Source organism: Pongo pygmaeus, chromosome 18 (assembly GCF_028885625.2).
Source record: "Pongo pygmaeus isolate AG05252 chromosome 18, NHGRI_mPonPyg2-v2.0_pri, whole genome shotgun sequence".
Taxonomy (NCBI): Eukaryota; Metazoa; Chordata; class Mammalia; order Primates; family Hominidae; genus Pongo; species Pongo pygmaeus.
Window position 1 is genome coordinate 26,030,387 of NC_072391.2, and position 20,267 is coordinate 26,050,653.

A 20,267-nucleotide genomic window follows, 5' to 3' on the forward strand; every position below is an offset into this window, starting at 1 on the left:
TCAGCTCACTGCAACCTCCGCCTCCTGGGTTCAAGCAATTCTCCTGCCTCAGCCTCCCGAGCAGCTGGGATTACAAGTGCCTATCACCACACCTGGCTAATTTTTTTTGTATTTTTAGTAGAGACGGGGTTTCGCCATGTTGGCCAGGCTGGTCTCGAACTCCTGACCTCAGGTGATCCGCCCGCCTCGGCCTCCCAAACTGCTGGGATTACAAGCGTGAGCCACTACGCCTGGCCTGGTGTCCCTTTATAAGCGGTACACAGATGGTAAAATAAATCATTTTTTTCTTTCATGTACTTAGTATAATCTTTCACCCAAAGTAAGCAAGTGGCCACTTACCTCACTAATAACAACAGCTACTGTAAATTTCAGCTTGAAGTGTTAAAAAATTCATCATTTTTCCCCAAGGCTGGGGGAAGAGAAGGATGCTGATTTCTGGTGTTGGAATTTCTCCATACTGTAATAACTCCTCTCAACAAGCCCTTCCTGAACACCTACTATGTACAAAGACCCCAGACATACTCCTATATTTGGTATACCTTTCATCTGTAGCCATAAGCTTTTGGCTAAGTCCACAGACTCAGTTTTACCTTACATATATATTGTTTTTAAATTTCAAAGCATTTTCTCCTATTTCATCTCTTTACAATGCTCACATGATTCTGTGTGGGTTAGGGCTTTCACCAACAAGGCAAAGTATCATTTAGGTGAAAAATTTCAATAATCTGACATCTCTAACTTCAATCAATTGGCCTTAGACTGTAGGGATTGCTGGGGTTCCTAGATGGATCTCACAGTGCAGGTTTCTCTCAGGGGTCTTGTCTCTATTCATTCTTTGGAAATCAATATGGAAAGGGCTGCTTATCATCCCACCTGAGGGTATTTGTCTACTATTCTCACATATGCAATCAATATTTCTTGATATCTTAGTTGGGTTAACTCAGTGACTTGGGAAAAATGAAAAGTTTTGAGGTCACACAGAGTTGGGGTGGAGTTTTGGCTCTACGTAGCACTGTGAGAACCTGGGCAACTTAATCTGTCAGGACCTTGGATCATCATCACTGAAACGAGGATGACCTCATATGACTTCAAAAGGTTGTTGTGAGGGTAGAACTAGTACGTGTGCTATGCACGTAAAGCAGCTGGCGTCCTAACAGAGCAGCCACTGGGTAAGTCGCTGCTTCCTCCCGGCCCCACTCCCACTGTGAAGGAGGGCTGCCACACCCGTCTCACAGACACGATCTGGCCCAGCCACTAACCAACCTGGCACTGTCCCTGCACACGGTACGTGTTCAATTAGGTGTTCCTTTCCTGGGTTCAGGTCATCAGCCTCCATACAGCTCAGGAGGACAGCAGCAGGCAGGGAAGGGCCCGGGCCTGGAAACTCCTCCTAGCCCTCCTTCCCTCTCTAGACCTCAGTTTCTTCAACCTTAGAATCAACTTGGTAGCCTCTCAGGTCCCTTCAAGCACCATCATTTTCTGAATCAATTTAGATTGCAAGCATACTATCTCCGTTCTAAAATCAGATCATTCAGCCGGGCACGGTGGCTCATGCCTATAAACTCAGCACTCTGGGAGGCCAAGGTGGGCAGATCACTTGAGGTCAGGAGTTTGAGACCAGCCTGGTCAACATGACGAAACCCCGTCTCTATCAAAAATACAAAAATTAGCCAGGTGTGGTGGTGGGCGCCTGTAATCCCAGCTACTCGGAAGGCTGTAGCAGGAGAATCACTTGAATCTAGGAGGTCAAGTTGCAGTGAGCCAAGATCGCGCCACTGCACTCCAGCCTGGGTGACAGAGCATGACTCCATCTCAAACATAAATAAATAAATAAAAATAAAATCAGATTATTCCCACGGGTTGTAAAGACCAACCCACATCTTAACAGTTTCATCAATAGAGGGTATCAGGTGCCCTGGGAAATAGAAGGGAAATGACTGTTGTTTTAGACTTGATACTGCCCCAAATGAACAGAGAGCAGAGAGCCAGCCGCCTCACTGCCTGCCAGAGGGACTGTCATGCACTTCTTGCAATTATACAACATGTACTTTTTTTTTTTCCTGAGGCAGGGGGTTGCTGTGTGGCCCAGGCTGGAGTGCAGTGGCGCAATCACAGCTCACTGCAGCCTCGACCTCCTGGGCTCAAGCGATTCTCCCACCTCAGCACCCCAAGTAGCTGGGACCACAGGACACACCACCATGCCTGGATAATTTTTTACTTTTTTGTAGAGGTGGGGTTCCCCTATGTTGCCCAGACTCGTTTCAAATTTTTGGGCTCAAGCAATTCTCTCGCCTCCACCTCCCAAAGTGCTGTGACTATAAGCATGAGCCACCATGCCCAGCCTAACATTTATAATACTTTTTAAATGCCTTTCTAGTTATTTCGGCAGAGTGACAATTTACACATACGGGTTGGATTATAAGGCAAGAGCATAAGGCAGAAGTTACCTTGAAAAGTCCCAGAAATCTCCCATTGTGTGAGGTGAGTGTGGTTTGGCACATATTACTCCTCTATAGTGTTTCTTGCGCACACCGACATTTAAGAGCACCTGAGCTAGACTGCAGGAAGGACGGAAGGAAAGACTGTGTGCAGGTGTCTGGGTGACTGTCAATTCCCAGGGGTGAATGGGGAGGGCAGCAAGGATTCCACGTGCCCCCACTCCCCTGCATAGTTTATTCTGTTTTCTTTTAATATTAAGCCTCTATAACTGCAATTCTTCTGAAGAGATTTGTTTGTTGCTATGAAGTTAAACATGAAAGCACTCCACACAGATCCTGGCACATAGTAGGTGATCACTAAAAGCTGGCTGAATTTGAATTCACAACCACAAACACACACTACTCTTCTGAAAGTCACAGAGAAGAATTGGCCACCTGCCTCCTGTCTTCCCAAGTCAGAATTTCCTATTAGACTCAACTCTGACGCCCTCAGGTACTGGCCACATCTCATATAGGGAGAGATGGTGAAGGAGTGAGAATGTGCTGGGGTCTGGAATCGCCATGTGGCTCTGCTGATCTTCTTAAACTCCAGGATCTGGGTGCAGACTACCCCAAAGCACAGGCTACCCAAAAGGGTCAGATAGCACCCATGGGGAAATGACTATAAGGGCAAGAATCAAAAGACAAGGAAGGTCTGAAAGGCTTGGACCACTCCAGAGAAGCACACAGAAGCTCTTACGTTGCTGATGTACTCGAGAGGGGTGAGACTAAAGGCAGGCAGGTCGTCCGTGAGGGTTTCTCCGATGCCAGCCATGTTCCAGCTCTAGGGGTGGAAGGAGAGGACACAATCAGTACCTAGCAGCCAGGCAGCCATGAAGACGCCACCCAGAAATACACAAGAAGAACGTGGCCTTCCCCGAAAGCACTGTCTTTGGTTGGAGCTGACCATTGGAGCCTCCACCACTCAGCAGGCAGGAGCTTCTCTTCTTTAAAGCTTCACCTGGAAGCCCATCATACAGAAGGCAATGGTTTCTCTCTCCGCATTCCTGCAGGTCCATGAAACAGGAACTGCCACACTGGCTGAACTGTGGGCTGGGAACTGATCCCTTTCATTTATCTCGCTGAGACCGTGACAGGAAAAAGTTGGATATTTTTGGTCCAAGTTTCTCTGCGTAGCGGGGCCATTGTGTAGAGAGGTGCTGGGTGCAGACAGCCTCACTACTTCATGGGTCCTTGGCACCCTAAGGAGAATAGGGCACCCTGAGGTCCCCCACAGAGGCCACATGTCAGTCCCTTATCTGGGAGGGAGGCTTAGGAAGCGAAGCCCCTCTGGCTGCAGGAAGAGCCAAGCCTCATCGGCAATACTGCTTTACCTCAACTAAAGCTGCTGCTTTATTTCTCACCACCTTCTGGATCTGTTTCTCAACTGATCAGAACTCAGAGGGACGGGGATGGGACGGCACTTCCAAACCCCAACAGCTGCCCCTCTGGCCTCTCTGTAGTCCCCCTGTGCGAGGAGAACCTCGGCACCAACACGTGTTTCTTGCCATTTGGAGTGGAAACATCTTCCGTGTTGCTGTGGGAGCCTTCCCAGCAGTCTATATAGAGTTGGGTAAAGGACCCGTGCACATGTGCTCTGTGTCACAGACTTCAGCGTGGCACACCTTCACACAGAAATCTCACTTCTTACTTCCAACCTGAGCCACTCTAAAGCCAGCCTGGAAAACAAGGCCCTTTCTGGCTGAACTCCGGGAGTGACTCCGGCGGTCATGTAGGAACTGCTGTCTGCAGCCACCTGATGCCGGATCCGGTTGCCTGATCCTTTAAGTAGCATTCCGGGAAAGGAATGACCATGTCCAACTCTGGGCTCCCAGCCCAGGCTCAGCCTTGGCAGCCCTCCCCATGCTCTCTAGCACCCACTCGATTCGGTCTCATTTTTTTGATGTAAATGAGCTCTTTTCTTCCCCACCCCAGGTGCCCCCAACCCCTGTCCTACAGTTTTCTAGACTCTTTGTTCTTGCCTGAGAATGCTCTTTTGTCTCAAAAGAGCCTACTTTTTTTTCCAGCTAACTCCCAATCCACCGAGAAGGAACACACCAACCATCCACATTTACCAAGTACCCAGGATGTCGAGTGTCTTGTGCTAGGCTTTGCAGAGAAGAGACAAAGAAATGTAAGATTTGCTCCTTGCTCTCTAGAAGGGAGCTACTTGGGGAAGCAAGGCCCCCTGACATGCTCCCACCCTGTACACCCCCACACCTCCCATCCTGTTCTGGCCCCTTCCCTCTCCCCCCTGCAGACACATGAGTGCTGCCTCCCACTTTCAGAGCTCTCAGTGTCAGAGGCAAGGAGCAAGAGCTCAGGGCGATTAGAGAAGCGGCTGGCCATAGGTATGTGGTACACAGAGGCAGAAAGAGGCTGGAGGGAGAAGGCACAGCTTTAAACACCAGGCTAAGTAAAGGCTTTACCTTCAACAGGTAAATTGCAAGGGAAAAAGAGAGAGAGAGGAAACTTACCATTCAAAAACGACAAAAAAGACATCCCAATAAATCTCTACGTGCAGGATCCTGGATCCTAGATCCTGACTCAAAGGGTTAAAATAAATTATGCCATTTATAAAACAACTGGAAATTTGAACACTGATGATATTAGGAATTCCTTTTCTTTTTCTTTTTTAGGGTTGACTGTGGTACTGTGATTATTTTTAGAGTCCTTCTATTTCAGATGAGGGGGTATGTATGAAACAGGATGGCTAGGAGTGGATCATGGTTGGAGCAGGTGATGAGTATATGGAGTTCCTTATACTCTTCTCCCTACTTCTGTGTATGTGTGAAAAGGTCCATAAGAAGTTTCTAAAAACAGACAATCAGACTAGCCCTGGGGAGGGTTTTGAATGAGGAGAGATAAAACCAAAACAATGCTTTGTGAAGGTGAATACAGCAGCTCTGCAGAAAATTGGGGTGGGGGGCAGATGAAAAGCTCAAAAACAGCTCAGAGATGATGAGAATCCCATGTGGAAACAGGTGTGGGACACAGAGAAAAGGAAGGGACAGCAATCCTTGGTGGTTTGTTGGCAAAGAGGGGTGCAGCAAGGGAGCCGAGATGGTGACAGGCTGGGAAGCAGAGTGTGGGGAGAAGCAACGGCTTCCAGGAGACCAAGAGCAGGTACCAATGTGCAGGGCGAAGACAAGCACTGCTGCCATCCATCCCAGGGACTGCAGCCTGGAGGCCCCAAGAAAGGCCTCAAAGAGGAGGCAGGAGGAGCAGCCTGAAAACATGAACAGGCGGCGGAGAGAGGGAAAGAACAGCTGGAGTGGGAAAGAAGTTCGGAAGAAGGGCAAGACAAAGTGGCTTGAAATAGGAGGGTGCTTAAAAAGCAGCAGAGGGCTGGGTACAGTGGCTCACGCCTGTAATCTCAGCACTTTGAGAGGCTGAGGCGGGCGGATCACTTGAGGCCAGGAGTTTGAGACCAGCCTGGCCAACATGGTGAAACCCAGTCTCTACTAAAAATACAAAAATTAGCCGGGTGTGGTGACGCTCGCCTGTAGTCCCAGATACTCGGGAGGCTGAGGCATGAGAAGTGTTTGAACCCAGGAGGCGGAGGTTGCAGTGAGTGGAGATCACGCCACTGCACTCCAGCCTGGGCAACAGAGTGAGACTTTGTCTCAAAAAAAAAAAAGGGGGAAAAAAAAAAAGCAGCAGAGAATGTCACTTGAGGGCAATAGGGAAATGCTGCAAGTCATTTTTTAATTGTTCAGAATTTATTTAAAGCGTCCTTCAAATGAGCTTTTCTATCCATCTGTCGCCAGGTAAAATAGGTAAACTTCAATAATCTATTTTGAAATCAAATATAGCGTTGGTTTGTAGTCTCGGAATATAAAAGGGCAATAGAATTTACCAGCAAATGCTGAAAACAAACATTTGATGACGAGGGTTTAATTTTCAAATCCTTAAGGCCAGAGTGTTTGCCTTGGTATTGTGTGCTGGCACCCTCGGAGTGCTCCTCCTAATCTCCAAAGCCACCTGCGCCCATTCCCAAGGGCCCGCAGTGCTGTGGTGAAGCCGGAATGAGAAGGTAGGGCCAAGCGCCCAGGAACTCCACCATCATAATGAACTCTGGAATGCAGAAGTACAGGGAAAAGGATGGGGGAAGCACCACCCCTGTTTAAATGTAGAACTAAGCCGGGAAGCACTGAGGTTTCAGAACAGAAGGTCAGTACCGTCAGCTTTGACAAAATAAAAATAATACAAACAACCCAATCTGCAGGTGGGGGAGGGGACAGGAGAGAGACAAAGAAAGCTAATCCTTTCGGTTTTCAATGGATCATAAGTATCAGTATCTGTCTGCAATGGAAACAGGATTAACAAAAAGCAATGGCAACTCCAATCTCTTCATACTCATAATCTTTTTTTCATAACCTTGGAGAGAGCTTCTGGGGAATGAGTATCTTTTGTGGAGAAAAAAAAAAAATCTCGACCAGGCTTGGTGGCTCATGCCTGTAATCCCAGCACTTTGGGAGGCCGAGGTGGGTGAATCACTTGAGGTCTGGAGTTCAAGACCAGACTGGGCAACCTGACGAAACCCCGTCTCTACCAAAAAATACAAAAATTAGCCCGGAGTGGTGACAGGCGCCTATAGTCCCAGCTACTCAAGAAGCTGAGGCAGGAGGATCACTTGAACCCAGGAAGCAGAGGTTGTAGTGAGCCAAGATCGTGCCACTGCACTCCAGCCCAGGTGGCAGAGTGAGACTCAGTCTCAAAAAAAGAGAAAAGAAAAGAAAAATGTCTCAAGTTCAATAATTCCTTTGGACTCATTTAGTGTCTCTTTTCTGGTTAAATTAAAATAAAATTATATTGTGCATATCTTGTTTTTCTCAAAAACAGCACTATAGTATAATTCCATTTCTTCCTATAGATCTATCCACTGATGCCCACTCAACCTTTAACGTGTACAGGCGTGCAGAAAGAGATGTCTGGGCTGCTGGACATCAAACTGCTGATGCTGATTATTTCTCGATGGTGGGATCTTGGAGGTATTTATTAGATTTTTTTTTTTTTTGTATTTTCTTGTATTGCTTGAGTTTCTAAAAATAAATACCTATACAACTTTTATTTTAAAAAAATCAAGTAAGTCATTCTTCTTAAAAATGAGAATCACAGAAAAGAAGAAAACTACCACTTATTATACATCTACTCTGTGGCCAGTGCTATGCTAAATTCTATCAATATACAAAATCTCACTTAATCCTCACCAATCTATGAGAATTACTGTATCCTCATCACACAGATGAGGAAACGGAGGCTTACGGAGGAAGGAATAACGCAGCCACGTGATGGCACCCGCCACATTTCTGCTACAGCTCTCCTCCACTTTACGTCCCCTTCTGCGTTACAAATACAAAATCTGATTGAAATAGATCTCATGGCATTTTGCACAGAAAAATCATAAAGAGTGAAAATCACAAACTTCAAGGGTAGAAGGAACCTCACGATCATGTCGTTTAACTGAGCCCTTTTACGGATGGGAATCCTGACTCCCAGTGAGGGGATGAGGCCTGACTGAGACCATGCAGGAGTCCTGGACTCCCAGCCTTGCAGGCTTTCTAGAGCGTGGCAGAAAGGAGAGCACGTTTGATTTTGCCAGATGAGTTCTTGTCACTTTGTAAAAAGATCTCTTGGTTATTAAAGGCCCATAACTGGAATCCAAATGGCCTTGAAGGGTCAGTAAGATACATTAACCAGGGGGCTGTCCTGCCCAGTAACCTAAAAGGAAAGTTAACGAGATCTGGAGCAGGGCAAAGACAGCAAGTAGAGAAAATAGAACTAATAGGCAATGCCTTGAAAAATAATTCGGACAACCAGAAAAGAGAAGAGGGTGCGAGGAAAGGAAAGTGAGTCGATTCTAGAAACAGCCAAATAGAAAAGGTATCAAGGAAAGAAAGGAACAGAACCCTCCAAAGCCCCCTCAAAAACACAAGATCAATTCTGATAAGGCACTCCCCTGAGTAAAGTTCCAGAACCAATTCTCCGGAAGTGTTTCGTGTGGTGTGAAAATAATTCAATCTCAAAAGACAATTAGCTCTTCTGATCTGGCCTAACCTACGAAGCGGCACATAATCTCTATTACTTCTCTGCTGCTCCAAATGGGGAAAGTTAATCAAGCAATTTTAATAATCCTGAGAACCGCCTGTGAATAAAGTATCAGAGTAGCTACAATAAAGATAAGAAATTCATGCTAAGCAATGAGGTGAAATTGGAAAGTGGCTGTTTCCGGCTTGGGAAAGTTAAAGCGGGATCTTCCCAAAGCTCTTGGAACAGGGAGGGTTAAGCCCACACTCAGTATGCTTGAGTTGGAGGCAGGACCCAGGGAAAATTGATGTGGTCAGTGAGAAACTCACGTCCATCTTGGAAATGAGCAACAGCTGTTGTTTGATGCGCAGGAACACGGAATCGAAAGCCAGCTGGTGGGCCTGCTGGTTAAGCCGAGTTAGTGCTGCTCGAGGTGCAGCCAGCAGGTTGTGGTTGCTTGACCCTTTTTCCTAAGACAAGAAAATGCAAAAGGCAGTTGTTAGGCCTGAAACCTAACCCAAGTATTAGCTAGTTAACCATTTTGAAAACTCACAGGAGAATTGGGGGTTCTATGCAATAGTGGTTCCCAAACCTGGCTGTGCCCCAGGCCCCTCTCAAGAACATGCTGAATTACAGATTCCCAAGCTCCACCCCGGAATTACTGCATCAGAGTTCACTGGGGTTGGAGCCCAGGAATCTATATTTTAAATTCACTTTCCCAGGTGATTCTGATGCACTTGGGCTAACATGAGCTCACGGACTAGCAGTTTAGGAAAGGTTCACCTGTGACCATCCCTCAGGGATAGAGGAGGTGGGAAAGAGGGGGGAAACAAGATCGGAAGCTTCACATATAAATCAGAGTGATGGACAGAGCCCTAATTCCCGGGGAGGTCAGGTCAAATATACTTGGCTGAAAGCCAAAGTATGTACAACCTCCATGAGTCCCAAGGAATTCCAAATAGGCTGAGAAAATGGAGATGGAAAGTATAACCTTAGTTTTGTTATTATAAATGAACCGATTACAACAGACATAAATCAGATTAGCAATAAAGATAAACAGAGTTGCTTTAACCTAATCACAGAAGCATGGATGAATGAGTTTACAGAATTGCTTTAAGAAGTGTTTGCCAAGCTCAAGGCAACCAGTTGGTGGGTCAAGGTGCAAAGAGATGGGGAGGCCCTGGGAGAATAGCACTGAAGCCTCAGACATGTCCAGGCCCCCTGTGCAGTTCATTCCAGAGCTATAGGCCCTGGATAATTTTCTACTGCATCTGGCCAGGTGCGGTAGCTCACGCCTGTAACCCCAGCACTTTGGGAGGCTGAGACGGGCAGATCATCTGAGGTCAGGAGTTCGAGGCCAGCCTGGCCAATATGGTAAAACCCTGCCTCTACTAAAAACACAAAAATTAGCCAGGTGTGGTGGTGCATGCCTATAATCCCAGCTACTCAGGAGGCTGAGGCATGAGAAATGCTTGAAGCTGGGAGGCGGAGGTTGCAGTGATCTGAGATCCTGCCACTGCACTCCAGCCTAGGTGACAGAGTGAGACTCCATCTCAAAAAAAAAAATTTTCCACTGCATCTGGTGCTCCAGGAACAGCAATGTCTCCTCTGTCTATCACCAAGAGTGAAGTTAAAGCCAGACCAGTGAGGGAGGGGGACAGTTCTGCAAAGGATGCCCATGGTCTTCTTATGACCCTGGAGGCCATTCCCAAGGAGTTATGTGACTCATTCCATTTGTTAGGAAGTTCTCCTGTCCCTGGACCCCAAGGGGCTCAAAGCTCGAAGTCAAGGGCAGCTTTATGGCAGGCAAACTAAGAGTTTAAAGAAAAAAACCAGGAGGGAACACCAATCCCCAAGTCCTCATGGTCCCGTGTGGAAGAACTTGTACTTGGGTAGACTCCTGGTGACTCTGCAGCCTGGCTCCTCCCTTAGGAAAGAGTAGTGACTTCTCTTGCTCCTCCTGGTATCCTGGGTTGGGATCCTCTATTACAGGTTCTGCCTGCCTGCAAGCAGTACACATCTGGTCCCCTCTCAGGAGGCTGACCCTGAACAGGGCCAGGGGCTGTCCAGCTCTGTCTGACCGGCTGACAAGTTTCATTCTGAAGTAAATTACAGCAAGTCCCCCTAGCCGCAGATCTAAACCCACATTCTCTTTTTTCCTTTTTTTTTTGAGATGGAGTCTCGCTCTGTCACTCAGGCTGGAGTGTAGTGGCACAATATTAGTCCACTGTAACCTGTGCCTCCCTAGTTCAAGTGATTCTCCCACCTCTGCCTCCCAAGTAGCTGGGACTACAGGTTCGTGCCACCATACCTGGCTAATTTTTGTATTTTTAGTAGAGACTGGGTTTCACCATGTTGCCCAGACTGGTCTCAAACTCCTGACCTCAGGGGATCCACCCACCCTGGCCTCCCAAAGTGCTGGGATTACAGGTGTAAGCCACCGCACCTGGCCTAAAGCCACATTCTCTAACCTGGCTTTTATCAGTAATAAAGATCCATCTCTTCTAACCTCTACATCTGTATCTCAATGGGTTTCAAGTTTAATATATTAGCTCCTTAAAATCCCAACATAAATGAGACAGAGAAGTAGTAGCAGGGTACGTCACAGCTCAGGGACACACACAGGGCCCGCCTGTATCCCGGAGAGGGAGAGGTTGAGTGATGAGAGGAAGCCTTTCATTTGCAAGAATGCCATCCATTTGGTCTCATACCTTGAGGGTATATAGTATTTCCATTAAACTGGCATATTCAGCAGGGTTATCTTTCTGGAGGTAATTATATTCTTGCCATGGGTTCTTGGCAGAGCTCTTCTTGTCTGTCAAGATGCTCTCCTGAAAAGCAGCCAGGCTCCGGGGGCTGCAGGAATCAGACAGATACTTCCCAGCTGTGGACAAAATCCTGTAATGAAAGGAATGACCATTATGCCCTGAGCTATTTGCATGGAACTTTCTTCTTGGAGCAGTCAGATTGCTCCTTACTAAATTCTAAGATAATCCTCATGAGACAGACTGAATTAAGGTCCAGTTTATAAGGCAATGAAAGGATGCCCTCCATCATTGAGGAGTGAGCTGGACCTCAGGTGCACAATTAAAAAAATCCAGTGTTTTTATTCCTGCTGAACACTCACAGTGCCAGAACATGCCATCTCCCTAATATGACCGACAGCCTACATAGGGGCAGCTCTCAGTTTAGTCCGGAACACTGTGCACCTTCTATGGAGACTTTTCTTGCTATATGAGCATCAGGGTGTAGAACAGTCAAATGCCAGCATGGGCCACCAGCACCACCATCAGAGAGACCGCCGGGCAGGATAGCAGCTAGCTGGCTCCTGGAGAACAGTGACAGCAGCTCGCTGCACGCCTCTTTACCCACGGGCTCACCTGTCCTACATGCCAAGCCTGTGTGGTGCTTGTGTTTGATGGCACTGGGAGGTTTATTTTTGTGGTTTAGGTGCTACAGAGAGATCTATTGAGGCTGGCACTTTCCAAACTCTTCGAGAAAGACAAACACCTAGAGGAGGTTTCATATGATAATCCACCCCTTGTACCGCCGGGGAAGTGGAATCTTGACCTCCACCCTGTTTTCCTTAGCCCAACTTTACCACCCATCCTACCCATCTAAATATGTACAGAATTACATGAACATGTGTAACTAGGGAACCGCATTATGACATATCCCAAACGTGGCTAATTCCCTGCCTTCTCCTTTACTATAATTTCTTATGAAAACATTGCTTTGGACATAGCAGTTCTTAGGATGCACTCACTATTTCAGAAACAGATCCTTGAGTTGGTCAAGAAATGCCTGTACTTGCAAATAAATCCCAGCGATACGATCTTCCTCAGGAGGAACTGCTGACATAAGCAGCTACCTGCCTCTGCCATTGAGTTCAAGTTCGTTCTTCCTGTTGCTTGAGCCAACCAGTAACTTTGGTTGGGTCTCTTATCTGTCAAACTGTGGCCTGTCTCTGCCATTGCCTTCCTTCCAGTCTTCACTAGTTCTTGCCTGGATCGCAGCAGGCTTCCAACTAACCGGCTTCCCTTCCTCTAGTCCTCGAAGTTCTACTTACTCTGTCCTCCTAAGGGTTAGCGGAATGATCTTCCCAGAAGGCAAATCTGATTTTGGCTTTTTCCCGAAGATAGTGCTTCACAGGGGCATTAGAAAGGCTTGGCAGAGGAGAGGCCTCAGGGACCCCGGGAGGTTTCAGCCCTCTGCGCCATCAGCCAATGGCAGAGCTCCCAAAGGGCTCTTGCTTCTGTTCTGCATTTAACACATGCCGTCTCATTTCCCTCCAACTGGACGGTGAGGACAAAACACTGAGTGTTCTTCATTTGTGAATTACTAGCACTAGCACAGTGCCCGGTACATGGCAGGGGCTCCACAACTGTTGAAGGATGGGTGACCCTGTCTTTAGTGACCAGGTCTTCGGAGGACAGTTCAATGAGACAAGTCAGGTTTTGGAAATCTAGTATAAATTTACAAGTTTCCATGGCTGAGAAGTGGGCAATAACTTGTCATAGTCGAGGGAACCAATGGAATTGTAATGCTCCCTCCTCTGTGCACACTGCGTTCTCTTGGCACAGCAATGAGCATACTGGCACACGCTGGATGCTCCCATTCATCTCTAAACTCTTTGAGGGCAAGGATTGAGTTTAATTATCTGATATCCCCAAGACCTAGTTCAGAGCCCAGGAAAGCTGTGGCCCAGTGGGAAGGGAGGTAGGGGTGAGTAAAGTGGAAGACAGAGGTGAGTGGGGCGGGAGGCAGGGGGCGAGCGGGGCGGGAGGCAGGGGGCGAGCGGGGCGGGAGGCAGGGGGCGAGTGGGGCGGGAGGTAGGGGCGAGTGGGGCGGGAGGCAGGGGGTGAGTGGGGCAGAAGGGAGAGGCGAATGGGGTGGGAGGTGGGGCAGGAGGTAGGGGCGAGTTGCCAAGGAAGGTCTGTGCTCTTTGTTGGCAGTTTCTTCTCACGATTCTTTGTTTTCTGTCATTTCTGAGACCACCAACTGTCTTTAGTCCAAGATTTTTTGTGATGGTTCTCATTATGGGGAAAGGCTCCCAGCAGGATAGAGTGGGAGCAGCTGCTGCTGTTCCTAACTCTCTCTCCTGAATGCCCAGCACGGAAATTGGGTGACTTTCTGGAGTGAATAAAACCAAAGTGCCACAGGCATACAGTGGAGTGTGTGTAAATAATATAAATGAAGTAAATGGTAATTCCTAGGACACAGATTTTCCTTAATCTCTTAATGAAATCAAGTATTACATTCTGAAGGGTAAGGAGAGACTGATTAGGAGCACGAATGGGGACACAATAGATAAAAGATGGGCCTCTCCCTGGCTGAGCTTCAAGTCAAGAACAGCCTGGGTGTATCCAAGGGAGCTCCTGAAAGAGATGATGTCATCCTGGAAGCACTAAGCCTGGAAAGGGACAGTCACCATCTGTGTGCCTGGCTGGAAGGCTGCACAGTGTGCGTGCGTGCGTGCGTGTGTGTGTGTGTGTGTGTGTGTGGCAGGCGCCTGTAAAGCTTATCTTATCTCCCCATCAATCTCACCAGCAGCACCTAGACTCCTACCAAGGACCACTCCCCACCAACAGGCGGGTAGCAGAGGCAACAGGTCAGAACGCACTGGGCTGCTCCAGTGACAAGATTGACATTGGCCACCCGGCTCTCATGATCACTTCTTTGCAGAAAGGGATCATTTTGTGATTTACGGGCTGAGTAAAGCAAGGCCGAGTTGAAATCTCATCTGAGAGATTTCTCTCGTCCTGGGCAGCTTGGGCCAGATACAGGGAGATTGCTGTGGCTCCTCTGTATTTTCCTAGCGCCTATTACTTACTTTTGGAACAGTGGTGCTTTCATTTCACTTTGTACCACCACTAAAAATTTCATCACCCAGAGATTACTTTAGGGCAATAAAGAATCACGCAAGAAGGAGGTTAAGGGATTGCTGCTGGTCCCTCAAACACCTGTATGAAACAGACTTCTTCCCCTTAACTCCTAAGGAATAGAGGCATCAGCCATACCAAGGGAATCAAGAGATTTCATTGAAAGGAATACAGAAAGAAATGTGGGAAGCCAGAGCCCCTTGAAGGGAAAAACTGTCTGAAGAAGGCCACCTCAGGGCAACATAAAAGCCCTGGCAGGTATGAGAAGAGAGGAAGGGAGTAGAACAAGCTTTTCCAGGGCAGACCCCAGAGATTCCCCTTCGATACACAGCCCTTCAGCAGCACGCAATTTGACTGCAGGACCCAGAAGGCAGGCTGCCTAAGTTCACCCGGATCCTGAAGGCTGGCCCAAGGGACTTCACCACCACTTGTCACACCGTTTCTATACGGAAATTTATTTTTAGTCCCAACAACTAATTTATAAACAAGCAGTCGGAACCCAGCCCATTCCTAATTTGGAGACAAGATGCACTGTTTCCTCATTTAGGCTGAAAGCACCATATCAAACCAAAATTATGTGACCCCTGCCAAGTAGGACAAAGCCTTGCCCTTTTTAGGTGCTCAATAAACGTTTAATGATGACAAGAATGACACACCGTATCTAGGTACAGACAGTCCTCCAGCCCTGTGGCCTCCACATCTGGCCTATGCTGTCCTTGCTCTACTGTGTACTAGACCAAGTTCGTGCTGATCAGGAACCCCAGGGTCTAGAGGACAATGACTCCTCTCTCCTACCTGTTGGCTAGCTGCTGCTCGAAGTCCCCACAATGCCGCAAAAGCTCTCCACAGGTGGCTATTATCCTAAACAAAACAAAAAGCACTTCAAGGTCAAGTATCTGGAATGCCAGCCTTTACAGGACAAACATTGTCTTATAAAAATCCTAATTATTTGCTCCTTTGGGTAGTTTGGTTCTGGGAAAGCTGTTAAACATCTGCTGGCCTGAAATGTTTCATTCATTAGTCATTAATGTAAAAAGAAAATGCTGGTCCCTTCCAATAACCTCCATTGTCATTGGCATCTCTGCTATGAAAGCACAATTCTATCCATGGCCTCCTCAAATAATTTTACATTTCCAAAATACTCAGCTTTGTCCTTGAGAAAAACAGTGTAGAGATATTTTATATCTAAAATTTATTATTTATTTATTTATTTTTGCAACTGAGTCTCACTCTGTCACCCAGGCTGGAGTGCAATGGCGTGATCTCGGCTCACTGCAACCTCTGCCTCCCAGGTTCAAGCAATTCTCCTGCCTCAGCCTCCCAAGTAGCTGGGATTACAGGCGCACACCACCACGCCTGGCTAATTTTTGTATTTTTAGTAGAGACGGGGTTTCACTATGTTGGCTAGGCTTGTCTCAAACTCCCGACCTTAAGTGATCCACCTGCCTTGGCCTCCCAAAATGCTGGGATTATAGGAATGAGCCACCACATCCTGCCTGTATCTAAAATTAAAAAAAAAAAAAATGTATTACTTAATATTTGTTAGATGCCTGCTAGTTTCCAGACACAGAAAATGTTTTGGTACTAGAAGTATCTTTCCCTGATCATATGAAAGGCAGATGAAGATTAATCCATTTGTTTCTCAGAGATAAGCCCAAATGACCATCATATCCATATTGAATGATCCTTTAATTTTCAAGTAATTTTATGCCAAGCCTCAAACTCCCAGTTGCTGAGTCCTTCAACACCAAACTCATAATGTCAGGACAAATCCAAGGATTAAAAACATCTTAAGTCTAGTTAACTTTTAACTTTCTCTAAAAGTGCCCATCATCACCAGGGTATCTAGGCATTCCATCATAAGAAAAGTTTATGAGAAGGTAAAATATTCCACTTCCCTTACGTGCAACAGAACAAACTTGTGCATAATATTTTCCAGAATACCAAACCACCACGGGTGATAAGGAATACAGTTAGCATCTAGAACATTACTTTTTTTTATTTAATTTTATTTTAAGTTCCGGGATACATGTGTAGGACGTGCAGGTTTGTTAATAGGTAAACGTGTGTCATCGTGGTTTGCTGCACCTATCAACCCATAGAACATTAAATTTCATCAAAAAAATCCAGAACAGAGCCTGTGAGGTGAGGTAATAATCTAAAATGGTCCTGAGTGGTCCTGGATCTACCCAATGGCCTTGGGTGGGTCTGGGTCTGCTCTGGCATGGGCCACTGCATTAAGAACTACATGTGTCACAGGCAAGGGTCAGGTAAGACATGAAAGTGGGTGAAGTGCGCCAAGTGAGTGGCCATTTCTCTCTTGGGAAAATATATCCAGGAAGAATGGTTTTAAGAAAAAGAAACTTCCAGATTGCTTTTTTTTTTTTTGAGATGAGGTCTTGCTCTGTCACCCAGGCTGGAGTGTAATGGTGCAGTCTTGGCTCACTGCAACCTCCACCTCCCAGGTTCAAGCAATTCTCCTGCCTCAGCCTCCCAAGTAGCTGGGATTACAGGCGCGCACCACCATGCCCAGCTAATTTTTGTATTTTTAGTAGAGACAGGGTTTCACCATGTTGGCCAGGCTGGTCTTGAACTCCTGACCTCAGATGATCCACCTGCCTCGACCTCCCAAAGTGCTGGGATTACAGGTGTGAGCCACCGTGCCCAGCCTGCTTTTCATCTGTTGTATGGTGCTTCTCTCCTCTGCCAAGTGGTCTGAGAGCCTAATCGTATTACTATTAGCCAACTTGGGAGAGGAGAGAAGCACCGCACAACAGGGAACCCGTGCCCAGTTTCTCAGGTACCCCTGCTGCCAGCCCCAGTGGCTATGACAATGCAGGCCCAGTGTTGCCTGAGCATCTCATTTTTTAGGTGACAGTAGAAATCCGGATCATGTTAAATCTAGTTTCTAAATATTGGTAACAAATCCACTTGTTAAAAACTGCAATGATCAAACATGTCCATAGGTCAAATCTGGCCATAGGCCAACAGTCCATGCTCTCCAGCTGGACATGTTGAGGACCAAATCTCAGGCAACTGCTGATTGAACCTCCATCAAGCCTCAGGGCCTGGGGCAAAATAGGGTGTCTACCTAGTGGCCCACAGGCCACACAGGCTATTCCAGAATCTGGCCATCAACAACCACTTGAGAGGGTCACCTCAATTCCTTTCACTGAACCTTTTTTGTTTTGAGACAGGGTTTTGCCCTGTCACCCAGGCTGGAGTGCAGCAGCAGGATCTCGGTTCACTGCAACCTCCGCCTCCCAGGTTCAAGCAATTCCCCTGCCTCAGCCTCCCGAGTAGCTGGGATTACAGGCATACACCACCACACCCAGCTAATTTTTGTATTTTTAGTAGAGACGGGGTTTCACTGTGTTGGCCAGGTTGGTCTTGAACTACTGACCTCAAGTGATCTGCCTGCCTCAGCCTCCCAAAGTGCTGGGATGAAAAGCATGAGCCACCAAGCCCAGCCCTTTCACTGAACTCTTAAATGGCCCTTTCCAGGCCAAATAGCGTTGCCTGGAACCATTTAGTACCATGTACCATGGTTCTCAGATCCAGAAACAGGATCCAATCACCTATGCATTTTCTAATACATAAGCCCTAAGTTATTTTAGGTCTATAAAAACTATATGCTGAGGGGGGGTAAAAAATCTCACATCAAATATAAAAAATTTAAGTCATTAAAGGAGATATGGCATTTGTAAAGAACTTAAAAAATATCTTAAGAGCTGGAGGGGTCTTTTTGTTGGTTGGTTTGGGTTGGGTTTTATTGGTTTGTGTTTAGAGTCTGGAGTATTTGCTTTTTAAAAAGGCAGTGAAAGAAAAAAATGAACCCCTTCTAAACACATTCGTCATTTTTATATACTATATCATGCATGTTTATGCTGGCTACATTAGGAACAAGCTTGAATTACAACCCCCGGTTTACCTAATGGAGTTCTGAAAAGCCGTCCAATCTTCCTGGAAGAGGGAGTTGGGAGGAATGTGGTCCAGTTTGCACTTCTTTCGTATGGACTGGAGAGTGCTGGTGAAATCAGACACATACCTGCCGGGAAAGGGAAGAAAATGGTAGGGAGGTCACCACTGATTCCCCAACTCTAAAGAGACCTGGAATTATACAGCTCTGGACAAATTGCTAATGGCCTTGAGAGCATCTTTAGAGGCTCCCACCGAGGAGTGAAACTCCTTGTAAACCTCTGAACACAAAAAGGTCTTCTCTATGTGGCAAGACTGTCTTTACCACCTGGTTGAGCAGTTTCTAAAAGAGATGCCCAAGAGGAGAAGGAAGGAATAATCGTGAAGTTGACTCCAGGAAGCAACCAGGTGAGAGATGATGCTGATAAATCCCCCCTCATCCAGATAAGTACATTTCTGTGAAAGCAGGTTTGAAGAACTGTTTAAACATCACGGTCCCACAGTAGTAACTGACTGTGACCTGGGATAACGTAAGGAAGGTCATGACATCCAGGGCACCTCTGCATCATTCTCATCCTCTAAATTTAGATTAAATAACCGTGGCACAAAGATTAAAGTTTCACAGCTGGCAAGGGTCCGACTTTAATGGGACAGACGCATGAAAGTGGATTCAAAGCCAGGAGATCCTCCCTCACAGGCTGCATTGTTTGCTCTCACTGTACACACATACTTTTCCCTCACAGCATCTAAAACACTGTAATTAAACAGCTTGTTTAGACAGGGCATGGTGGCTCACACCTGTAATCCCAGCACCTTGGGAGGCTGAGGAGGGAGGATCACTTGAGCTCAAGGAGTTCGAGACCTGCCTGGGCAATACAGTGAGATCCCATCTCTAAAAAAAACAAAAAAAATTAGGTGGGTGTGGTAGCTCATGCCTGTAATCACAGCACTTTGGGAGGCCGAGGTGGGAGGACCACTTGTGCATAGGAGTTCAAGACCACACTGGGTGACATGGCAAAACTCTGTCTCTACAAAGAATACAAAAATTAGCCGGACGTGGTGGCGCGTGCCTGTAGTCCCAGCTACTCAGGAGGCTGAGGTGGAAAGATGGCTTGAGCCTAGGAGGTCAAGGCTGCAGTGGGCCATGAGCACGCCACTGCACTCCAGCCTCGGTGGCAGAGCAAGACCAGTCTCCAGATAAAGAAATAATCTGTATGATGCTTATTGCTGCTGCTAGACTTTAAGCTCTGGGAGAACAGAGTCTGTGCCTCATACTTATATCCCCAGGAACTAGCACAGAGCTGGACATAAAGGAGGGAGTCGTGTCCTCTGAAAGCTACGAAACTTGTGACATTTGCATGCATCACAAGAAGCCTTGCCGCTTGCCCCTCCCAAAATGAAGCTCTAAATGAGGAAAGTGAAAGGTGAGGACCCAGGGCACAGCCCCTAAAGGTCAGTCCATGCAGTGGAGACACAGGCCAGTCAACGAACCAAGTGGAAGAAACAGCTTCAGGCCACTCCACTGACTGCAAATGATCCTGCTGCTCCCTTTACAGAGACCCCAATGCTTTCAGGTGAAAAGCTGCAAAACCCAGAGTACCACTGACAACACCTTCCCCTTGCACCAAGAGAGGTGACAGCTTTCTAGGGTTATAAATCCCAGGAGGGAGAGGGGCTGGCCTCAAGCACAAACTGACAGGAGAATGTTAAGGAACATGATTGTGCTTTAGCCATGGGAGGTTAAACAACTGTGTCACCACCTCTGCAACTATGGCAAATATCCATGTGCTCTGCAGAAAGAGCAGGTACACACTGCAGGAGAAGGAGTTTTGTTTAGCCACTATTCTCGGGTATGGCTATAAGCAAATGCTTTCTCTATTTCATTAGCTGTCAATCCAGAATTCTAAATGGGTTTGTCATGAAATCTCAGAGGAAAGCGTAGCTTTCATCACATCATTTT

General features: G+C 46.9%; 1 protein-coding gene across 2 annotated transcripts in view; it reads right to left on the bottom strand.

Moving 5' to 3' along the window:
* The window catches only part of LOC129015535 (conserved oligomeric Golgi complex subunit 7-like), a 63,828-nt gene that overhangs the window by 6,426 nt on the left and 37,135 nt on the right, over window positions 1-20,267 (bottom strand). For both annotated transcript variants that reach the window (XM_054453668.2, XM_054453670.2), the window contains 5 exons: window positions 18,321-18,437; window positions 15,185-15,250; window positions 11,219-11,405; window positions 8,837-8,977; window positions 3,178-3,261 (listed from right to left, as the gene is read on the bottom strand). In XM_054453668.2, coding sequence (XP_054309643.1) covers window positions 3,178-3,261; window positions 8,837-8,977; window positions 11,219-11,405; window positions 15,185-15,250; window positions 18,321-18,437 — 595 coding nt within the window. The remainder of the gene's footprint in view (window positions 1-3,177; window positions 3,262-8,836; window positions 8,978-11,218; window positions 11,406-15,184; window positions 15,251-18,320; window positions 18,438-20,267) is intronic.